Source organism: Charadrius vociferus, unplaced genomic scaffold (assembly GCF_000708025.1).
Source record: "Charadrius vociferus isolate BGI_N301 unplaced genomic scaffold, ASM70802v2 scaffold39, whole genome shotgun sequence".
Taxonomy (NCBI): domain Eukaryota; kingdom Metazoa; phylum Chordata; class Aves; order Charadriiformes; family Charadriidae; genus Charadrius; species Charadrius vociferus.
Window position 1 is genome coordinate 1,292,564 of NW_009650188.1, and position 11,109 is coordinate 1,303,672.

The 11,109-nt window shown below is 36.7% G+C and overlaps 1 protein-coding gene across 1 annotated transcript; it reads right to left on the reverse strand.

The window, feature by feature from the left end:
- Positions 1–2,168: 2,168 nt before the first annotated feature.
- Positions 2,169–9,230, reverse strand: RGS13 (regulator of G-protein signaling 13). Its single transcript, XM_009892877.1, has 4 exons — positions 9,166–9,230; positions 6,756–6,817; positions 4,687–4,853; positions 2,169–2,366 (listed from the first exon to the last, which is right to left on the reverse strand). Exons 1-4 carry the CDS (start codon positions 9,228–9,230, stop codon positions 2,169–2,171), a joined length of 492 nt encoding a protein of 163 aa, XP_009891179.1.
- Positions 9,231–11,109: the final 1,879 nt, after the last annotated feature.

Sequence of the window (11,109 nt, forward strand, 5' to 3'; positions counted from 1 at the left end):
TTTGTTTGCTGTGAGGCTGTGGCATCTGCAGGATCAATCACGCCAAAGTCCAATGTACTGTATGTACATCAGAAGTTCACATCAGCAAAAGCTATACTATCCCTAGCTGGATTTCCTATGGAGTCCTTGCTTGCTGTGAGTGTTTTTACAAGCTAAATATTCACACATTCATATGATAATCCTTTTATATGAGGTTAGTGCAAAGGGAAAGGATTATGTCCTATACTAATAATTTTTACAACACTGAAATTACCTTAAAGCTTCCTGTACAAGTGTAGATTATGCTCAGATCTGCTTTGTGTTCTGCTCTAGACACGTACATAAATTCTAGCTTGAGACCTTCATAAAAATGATGGGTAAAAAGAGTATGTGGAGATAATTAGATAATTGTAAGTTAGAACATGATCACTTATAGCATACAGTAGTTCACATGTTGGCATTACAACATGCATACACAGTTACGATTTACCAATATAACTTCATATAAAGCCTGACATCATATTATGCATTGGGTAGCTATTGATAAACTTACTTACCTGTCATCAATAAATCACCATTTCTCTTCCCAAATGTAACCTATATTGTGCACCACAATAATAGCACTGCTCAGAGGCCCTAAACAATGAGATATTTTTTTTTGGAGGGATTGAGTCTCCACCTTAAAATATACTCATATATAATATCTTATTACAGTGGCAAGAGGAACGTCTTAAAAGAACAAATATAGTTTGTCCTCACTACAAGATAGATGCCACAAAAGTGAAATGCAATTGTTTGTTCACTGTCTGCACTGGCCTGTGTTTTCATGCTTGCCTTGTAAGGAAAAGGCTTAGACATTCGCACTGAAAAAATGAGGGAAGGTTCTCGGGGAGAACAAAAAATTACTGTGGTTAAGTAAGCGGCACAATGAACTGCTGTGAGCCTCCCATAGAAAGGCGAGGCTTTCCCAACAGAGGTGAAGCAATGATTTATTACATTGTCACAAAAATTGTCTTTTTAAACCAGGCAGCCAAGTTAAAGCTTAAAGTAAACTGTTAAAAAGCATGAACTGACAACATGATTGAAGTAACCTTAGTCAAATAAATTTATCCAACTGAATAAATACTTCATTTCTCCTGTGAAATCATCTCAGTGTGAGGCTATTGGGGTTTATGGGGCTGCTGTCAGAATTACTTGTTCTTTGTATTCCTTGGAATAACGCACCTTGAGAGGATGCTAAAAGAGTCTCTGATTTCCTGTGGCTTTTGGTGTCTATGCTGAAGTCCATTAAAAGAATTAAGAGGTTCTGGTTTGAATGAGATTGAGAAGTCAGATTGGTTTTTGAATGTAAACCATAGTACTTCAATACTTGATCAATGAATCAGCAAGTTATCTTTTACAGATTATGAATGAGAGAGAGAGACCTGTTTGTGTTACAGTATGATGTTCAAATGTCAGGTCTGATTGTATCTAATTATTAAGGTGTCTGAAGGGAAAACAATAGATATGTGTGTCTGTACCCAGGAAAAAAAAAAAAACGCAAAGTACTAATGAGTTTTATCACTGGAGATACATTCAGGAAACATTGGTAGTATTATAACATACTGTAGATCAAGTACCTTTTTAGCATGTGTTGCACATCATAATTCAGCATAACATCAACTCTACACCATATGAATACTATACTTTATATTTTAAGATTAAGCAATCAGCTGTACTTCATAATTTATCTTTTACTTTGAAAGCATAGAAGAATAAAACAACAATGAAAAAAGTAAATGCAGCAAGGTAGATATTTTTTCTTATGTGTAGCCAAATAAACATTTATTTCCTAGCAGCAAAACTATCTTATTTCAGATCTCTCAAAACAAGAATGCTGAAATTATGTTCTTAGAGTTGTCAGATATCAACAAAAGACTAGAACCTTAGGCTATCACTTTTGGCTGAAACTTTTATAACTATTTTTCACTAGTCTTTAGGGTTTTGTTGAGGGGACAGGAAAACAAAACCAGAAATCTTCTATGGGAAAAGAAAGAAAGGGGAAGATAGTACCTCATCAATTCTAATGTTAACAGAACAGTTTAGCAGATTGGAATAATACTTGTCTAGTGCCTCATTTCTCCTGTCTACTTTCAATCTTAAACACTTACATACCAGAAGAAACGTTTCTAATTTCTCAACCTTTCTCTTTAATTTGTCATTGAATTATTGCCATTAGTTTGAAGGCTGTGTTTGAGTTTTTGATAGAACTTGGATTCAAGAAATCGTGGATAAGAATCTCTTTCCATGTGCATGTAAATTATTCTCTGTGCTTCATCAAAACAGGACTGTGTTGGCTCTTGAATATTTCTTATAATCGCTTTCCTTGCAGGACTGTCAATGTTAATCTGGAACAGAAAACACCGTTACTAAAATATTACTGAATATATGCAAAAGAGGGGTAAGGAAGACTGAATTTGGGGGAAATGTATTGAGTGCCTTTTATATCTTTTTCTAATCTAAAATCAGCACCTAACCAAAAACACTGCTTCTAGCATTGATTTCTCCTTTTCTCTAATACCATCTTATTAGCAGACCAATTTGCTCCTCTTTTGGTGTTTGATTCAGCAAGAGTTATTTTAGTGGCTGAATGGGGAGCTTGCTCCCCTGGGGACAAGAACCCTGGAAGACTGGGAAGTGTCTGAATTTCCCAGTCTACCCCACATCCTTAATGGAAATGCCAGTTTAATCCTGACTATTTTGATCAGTGGAGGTCAAGAGCAGTGGTAAAGTCATTACTGCTGAGCTCATATGTAGAATATGGGCTCAAGACTTCAAATCTTAGGGAGGTTAAGTGGGGTACATTTGATTTGCTCGTTACTTCTAGAAAGAATAAGAATATACATGATTTAGGCAGAGGAAGAAGTCCCAAGGACGTGGTGTGCATGGAGTGGCTGCAGTGGAAGAAGTAGCTGAAAGGTGTTGTCATTGAACACCCTTTTCTTTTGCTAAGAATTTTTCCTAGAGCTAGGTTTAGATCCCTAAAGAGGAAGCCTGACTTTTGATTTCTAATGAGTCCAGGTGGCTGGAGGTGCACCATAAAGGTGAAAACCAATTGCTAAAGTTATTGCGATCTCTGATGAGAGATAAAACTGAGCCCATATATCAACCTTGCTTACGAAATGTTTTGATTCCTAGAGCTCTTCTGCTGCAATCCAGGATTTGTATCAGATAAATTGAAGCTCAGTGGGTGTCTAAGAGTAGAAAGGTCTAGTGATAGGAAAATATATCAGATAAAATGGGAACTTTTGGTAATCCGTCATCTTATTACGAATTATATTGCTTTATATCAGCTTGACTTTGTTATTGTTAGGAGGAGATCTCTAAAGATGTGAAGTTAGTGCTGATGTCTTTCGTGTGTTGGGGTCTTGCTCTTCCAGAGGAGTCACTTGAGTTGCACCTTTTGAAATGCTGCTGAAATTTTAATATAAACTGTGTTTTAAACCCTCATGAACATCTACCTTTTTAGAGTGGCACCTAGTTCTTGTGTTAATGGTGAGTATCAAGAAAACGTCAAATCAGTGTGTCCTGAAGACCTAGAAACAAGACAGCTAACAGCAAGATTCAAATACATACTATTTTAGAAAAAAAATTACACAGCTTATTTTTAACTGTCCTGATTTAAGACCTTACTTTTGATTAATGAATTTGTGGTTGGCAATACTGACATTTCTTTTTTTCTGAAATGCAAATGTCTTGCTGAGTTTCCTATAGCTGCTCATGCTAAAAATAAAATAAATCAGAAAAAGACAGAAAAATGCATTGTCTTTCCAATTGGCATTTAAAACCAGCAGAGGGAACTTTCAAATTTCCTCAAGTTTTGGAGTAGTGGGAGCGGTTTAGTCATTTAAAGCAGCAACTGCTCTCAGCCAACAATTGGGAATCCAGCTGAGTTGGTTTTGGCTTGCCCTTCAGCGTCAACAGGGAGGCTGCATTTTGAGACTCTAATAGTTTTATTGTTATGCATAAAGAAGAAAATAATCTAGCCTGATTTTTCAGTTATGCCAGTCTGCCAGGGGCAGCGGCAGTAAAAGCCAGTGTTAGCTTATTTTTGCAAGGAGAGTAATAAGCAGGGATAGTTAAAGGTCATGGAGCATGACTGGCTGAACAGGAATGACTCTGTTTTTTGTATAGCCACTTGTCAGGAAAAAAAAAAAAAACCAACTCTCAAATATTTTACATACAAATCAGCTCTGTTTTCCCTAAATCTTGTGCTGCTGGAAGCAAAAAATAATTAATCTGTCTTGGAATCTTTCTTTTAGCCCATTTTAGAAAGGGTACAGCACTGGGTAGAGCTTTTAGTTTGTTTGTTTATATTTACTCTTGCAAAGACCAGAGTAATACGTGTAGCAATGGTGTAATTCAAAATCTATGGAAGTGATATCAATGGCCTCTGAATCAGGCACTGAAAAGAAGAGATCCAAGAACTTGGTTCTTAATCTAGTTGTGCTTTTTGCTTGTATCCTTGGCAGATATAGTTGAACAGTTTGCCTATAGACAATATGTGAGGGTAGGTATTAAAATTCTGGGTGCAAGAGAGTTTAGGAAGGATGAATAGCAACAGTTTTCATTCCCTTTAATACAGGAGGTGCCGAGGCATTTGTTGTTGCTTTTTGTTAGCTACATTACCCATCAGCATTTCTAAATGCTCATGTTATTGTATGTCACCTCGTTGGGAGCCTGGGGTTCAATGTAACTTGTGAAAAGTTTCCTGGCCATGGAAATCCTTTTCCTCTGTGATGTGATCTTCTTATAAGCTTCACAAGCAAGCCAGAATTCAATGTTTTCATCACTGTGCTCTGTCTTCAAGTAGGTCTTGTAGATAATAGGCCCATCTGTAAACAATTTCAGAAGCCAAATTTATATACCATGTATAAGCGCATTACTTGTAGTCCTTTGAAGACAATAAGGACATTTACAAGGCAGCATGATTCTTGATTGTAGACCTATAAATATTCTTATTAGATTATGTCAAAGTGGGAAATTAAACACACTAAGTCACTCCAGAGCCTTATGCTTTAACGCTGCATTTTGCTGCTTGTGCAGAGCTCCCTTTAACCTCAGTGGCATTTTACTATACAGGGACAAAGCACCAAAAACTTTGTTTTTCCTGGTCTCTGTGAACACTATCAAATGTATCCAAAGAGTGACAAGTATTTTTAAATTCCAGTTCTAGTTTTATACAGAAGATATCTAAGTATTATCAAATAATCATGATCTGAGTAAAAAAAATAAGACCACCTTTTCTTGGTGTAAGAATCGGGGGGGGGAAAGAAGCAGCTGGCAAAATAAGGAAATAACTGTTTTCTTTCTGCTGTAGTTGAGTGAAGTAAAGCAGTTAAAAGAATACTGTTCAGCAAATAAATGGTTCTGCACCTGAGGATGTCTTTGAAACACCTGGCAATGGAGTTTGACAGCAGCTATCGGTGGGATCTTGGCAAAGATTAAATTCCTGAGACTGCCTTTTGTCATGTCATTAGACTTGCTTTGTACAGAATTGGGTGACAGAGTTGCTAAAACACCTCTAGCCAGGAAAACGTTTATGAAGCTTCACTTGGTGCTAGCACAAAAAGGAATGGTGCTTGCAGTTGTAAAATGTGCTTTTAGAGTGGAACCTAAGATAGGCAAATACTTTGCCTACCTCTCATAAAGAGCTGCAAATCCATTGGCTTTAGAGTTTCTGTTTTTTCATGTGAGTACACCTTTGCATTTTCTGATGTTATTAAGCATTTAAATGAATTCAAAATTAATGAATAGTGCCATCTTAGTGCAGAGAACAAGCTATTTTAAGAAGGGCAGCCTCTGAGTACTGTTGGATTTTACTTAAAGCAAACTTTCCTGCTGGTGCAGCACCCCGGACTTTCATGTTTCTAGAGACATTGAGCGCTGCCTGTCATCTGGCCGTAACGGTGATTGCATGCATGCCCACTGCTTGTGCTATAATTTTGGCTCTTTTAAATGTTTTCTGTTGTGTACTTTCTCCCTGTGCGTTCCCTGCAAACGGTAACATACTAGGTTGTTTGCTGTTAAAGATTTTAATGGCAAAATCTTTCTTTACGGTCGTTACAAATTCTCTGTTCATCTTCTTGCTCTTTGTAGTTTGTCTATAGTTTGAAAATAATGCCAGTCCTTAGGAATAATTTTTAGAGGTTTGTGCTATGATGTAACTCTGTACATGATTTTCTCATCAATATCTAAAAAAAAAAAGTAATTCAGCAGTGATGTTCTAGATTGATGGCCATATGAGAAATGTGGGAGAGCTCTGAGCCCCAAATGAGGCAGAGGGGTGCTGAAGTGGGAAAGTTCAGATTTGCCTACTGCAGCTACAATTCTTCCTGTACCTGAGATGAGAGCTTGAGTTCCATGGCATTACACTGTATTGAGGTGCTGTACCATTAGCTATGGTGTCTTTGCCATACACAGGTTTTCCCAAGTCAACTTTCCTTTCACTTTCTTCTAATGTATATTGCTATTCAGTGCTCGAAGTGGTGATGTGGCAGACAAACCTACCCTTATCACTTTGTCTTTAAAAGAATCATATGTGCTTGCAGAAACGGCAAGTTTGGGACAGCATTTACATCATGCTACATTTATTTTAAGCGTGTCACACAAAGGTGGGGTTTTTTTTTGTTAGTTGCATGTAAGACAGCATACATTATACTGCATGGCATATTGATTTTGCTTCATGGGAACTCTTTTCAGTAATCCATCTGGGTTACAAACATACAATTACTTACATTTACTTGTTATCAGCTTTTCAAAAGACTGGGACCATTGCAGCACTTCCTCCAAAGACAGCCTTTAGAAAAAAGAGAGGAGATTATTCTAAGATTAGCTGTGGTTCAAAGTATGAAAAATTTAAATGAAATTACGTTATTGAAAATCTGTCCCCTAATTTAAAGAAGTTCTATATGAAACTTATATTTAAAAAGGTTTTTCTGTGTCCTAAATCTTCTGTTTACTATGCTGAAGCAAATATTCTTCTTGCTGTAACAAATACAGTTCCCTCTCAAGGTACTCCCTTGAAATTCCTTTGGAAATGGCATTCACTTATTTAAGTTGTGCTTAGGAGAAGCACAAGGAAAGTAATAGCTTTCTAGATAGCAACTTCTTTGGGACAGGAATCATTATACAGTTTATGAAATGTTGATGTTCATATTTAGTAGCAAAGTCTTTAAGGACTTAAGATCTTATTGTAATATTTAAAGGCCGTTAACATCTAAGTTGACTTATCAGCTGAGAGCTGAATATAAGCTCTGAACATAAGGTAAATAATGAAAGGTTAATACAGTGTTAGCTGTAAGGGACTTCCATCTCTCTCCAGTTGTTTACAATGCAGTATGACACATTATTACTAATCTAGACAGTTCTTGGAGGTGATTAAAATTGGATTTCTTTCTTTCATGTTTGCTATTCTTAAGCAATGGTTTCATAAGCTTATAGGAGTCTCCTGCCTGGTTCTGGGAAGGAGTATGGAAGCAGTGAGGTGAGAGACTAAACAATTTAAGGAAAAACAAATGTTTGAGGGCCAATAGCTCCATTTAAGTGGATGCAGCTCCATTTACACCAACTGATTTTTAAGCTTTGCAGTTATAGGACATCAATGCTGGTAACTTGGAAAAAATGCTTATGCTTATATTAGTAGAAGAAAACACAAGGGATGTATTCCAGTGGGTGCTTTCCATTATGCGTCAGCCAAACTTGGGAGGAGATACCTTCTCATTCAGTATTTTGTTTTCATATGAGCTACAATTTTGACAACAGCTATTTAGTATCACAGAACTTTATTTTTCAATTTAAATAAAAACTGAAATTGGCTTTGGTATGAGTGCTGCATGACACTTCATAGATTTCTGCTGCACAGCAGCCATTAGTAACTTCTTTAATTGGTAATCACACATTTTTAGCTTGATATAATTCTCTTTCTCTGAAAGAGTACATGCTGTGACACTGATTATTTTGTCAGCATTTCCTGATCAGTCTGAGTGGATCAGAGAAATATATAGTAATAGAAATTTTACCACTATCAAACTGTGGTGTCAATAACTCTCTAGTAACTCTTGCCAGTAAAAGATACTTTTTTTTTTTTCCTTTTAATGATCTACTGGCCTCTTTTCTGTATAAACTCATGAAGCGTGTGGTTACAGGAAGGAAAATCTCTAGTCCTTTGAATGCCTTTTTTTTTTTCCCTTAAGAGCTGCTTCTGAGTCATATTCACAGTTACTGACGCAGTTAATATTTCACCTCTGTCAGCAACAGCACTTGTATACACAACAAGAGACAATCTTGTCTCTCTCAATGAGCATCATCAGTAGGACCACCTTATTTCCATTTCTGATTATTTGTCTTCAGTATTACTATGTGAAGCAGAAAGAATGCTGCCTGATGGGGCAGCTGACACAGAGGAAAACTCTTCTACCTTCTTACTTTCCTTAAAAATCAGGAAAGGCAGTGAGGGAAAAGTGAACATGGGTTATTAAGATCTGTATTAATGCCACTTTTGTAGCTGCTGTGCTGATGGTAAACTTCTTGCTGCACTGACTTGCAGCATGATTGAATTTGCTGAAGAACATATATTGCACTGAAAAAAAAATCTGAATATTCTCCAAAAATAACTAAAGCTTTATAGCTGGGACATCAAAGTTTAAATTGGAAAATGCTGTTGTAGTGTCTTGTGGGAGGGTCTTCCCTGGCCATTGCTATGTGAGAGAGAAGTCCAGGAGGCACTTCTGGAAATGCTGTGGATTTCTGCCACTTAACCTCACCCAAATGGCGATTTCAAGTGTCATCAGACACACCTCAGTATTACTGTGAAGGACACATTTTTCTCTAGTCAATAAATCAATACCACGTATGATCTGATATCAGTTGGCAGGCATGTTGGACGGAAGTGTTTCACGTCCCTGGTGCAACGTGCCAAAGTTCTAGCTATGGCTGGCCTACGCTGAGGTTGATGGCAGCTGAGAGCTTGTAGGAGGCACTTGGCTATATGAAGGTGGTCATCTGGGGCACTTGTGAAGATGTTGCACTCTTTTGCATGATTTTAAGCTTGCAAACAAAACTTCCACTGTGAATTTTGAGATTTTTTTGTCTCCGGCTAAGACAGCTGCACGTACTGCAGAACATAAGAATCTTATTGTTACTTACTTAGAACTGATTCCATTTTCTTCCTCTCTGCATATCTTGCAAAGCCAGCAAGTATTTGGACTCATTCTCCTAAACATGGAAAATATGTGAGTTTTAAACCTGCTGTGCTCAGTTCTGGCTATCTTAAATTCTTATAATTCAGTCTCCATATAGCAGTGCTGCCAGTTCTAGCAGGATTCTTATTTTATGCATCTAATCTTTATCTATGAGTCAGGGCTGAAGTATTAGACCAAAATATATTTTTGTAACATGCAAAAACTTAAAAAAAAAAAAAAATAATCAAGCAATCCAATGGATATATCATGGCGAAAAATAGAAGCATTAATAATTCTCCCTCTTTGCTTCTTCAATTGTGAAAAGAGATTATAAGTTTGAGCCTGATCCAAAGCAGAAGGAAACCATGAATCTTTTCCCTGAAAGTTCAGGGTGACCTGGATCAGGGATCAGAGCTCAATGTAAACTGGACAATGCTTGTTAAGTGTCTGAGATTAACATTGATATTTGTCCAGCAAATATTTCAAAGTCAATAAAAATTGGTATTAAACTTGCTTTTGTATAGAGATGATATCCATAAGAAAGGGTATAATTTTTTATTAGGAATGAGGCAGTCAAGAATGTTTGTCTAATAAACAAAATTAAAAAAAATAAATCTTGTGACCTGAAGTATGTTTATTTCTTCTTATTTTGGCTTTCAAGAGATGCCAAATTCTTTGTTAAGTTTACATGGGACAGTGGGTAAGTTTGTATAGACCTGCCTGAAACCAAACCAATAGTCTTATACATTATTTATTTAAACTCATTTTTTTCAGGTTTGGGTTTGACTGGCACATACTACTCCTACAACCGATTTTTCCTTCAAACTGAAATACAAATAAAACACAGAACAAGGCTGTATCTCCTAGCATTCGGAACCTGTGAAATGATTGCGTTTACCTTTAGTCTTATTTTCCTTGTTTCCCCGACATCTTTATCCAATTCTACATTATACAAGAGCCTTACCCAGTAGATTTCCTACAGGATATAGAAACTTCATAACTCTGCTGGACTGTTATACTGCAACTCCTACTTCTCACGTTCCCTGAAGCCCTATAGGATTGCCAGTGGCCATCACCTATTTCCTACTTTTGTGGAATTCTCTGAACAACGCTCTGTTTGGTTTCTCTATGACTTCTTCTACACTTCCCTATTCATTTAACTAGTATTTACTCATCTCATCCTCTGCCTAAAAGCAATCTTTTAAAAAGACACAATATTCCATATTTAAGATAAAGTCATGCATTTAAATTCTGGCATATGGTTATTGCGTATCACCTTATTTCAGGCTATTTTACCCAATTCCCTCTATTTGGGGTGTTTTCATGTTGCAATTGTTAGTCTTCTATTCACTGAAATATAAAAAAAATACAGCCTTTTTGGCTTTTTTTGAAACCTGAACAAGCTTATGGGGGTTGCTTACTATACAGAAATGTTCAAGAAACATTAGATAAAGCAATGTTAAGTAATCTAGTTCCATCTAAATACAAAGTGTCAATCAGTAACTTTTTTCTTCAGGTGGTTGCTGCATGAGGTCACATTTGTGTAAGGAAATGTTATTGTTCTGAGGAACCATTTTAATTTGAGTTACAGGCTTTAAACAAATATTGTTCCCCAGGGCTTGTTGAGTACACACATTTGCCAAGCATACATCCAGGGCTTCGTGGTTCTCCCTTCTTTCTATATTGGAAACATTTCCTAACAGACCGAGGAACAGAGCATGCTGATTTTATCTTTTTTCAGTGCTTCTTTGGAATGTCTTCTTTCCACTGAAGCATAGTCTATGCTTCATTAGTCTAACGTTGCTTGTTTCTGCTGGCAATAGTCTCAGTCCTAAAATAAGATGGGAATAGTACACAAAGCTACAACGTGCCCTTGAGCAATTTGTGTCAGTTCTGAATTGGCTAATCT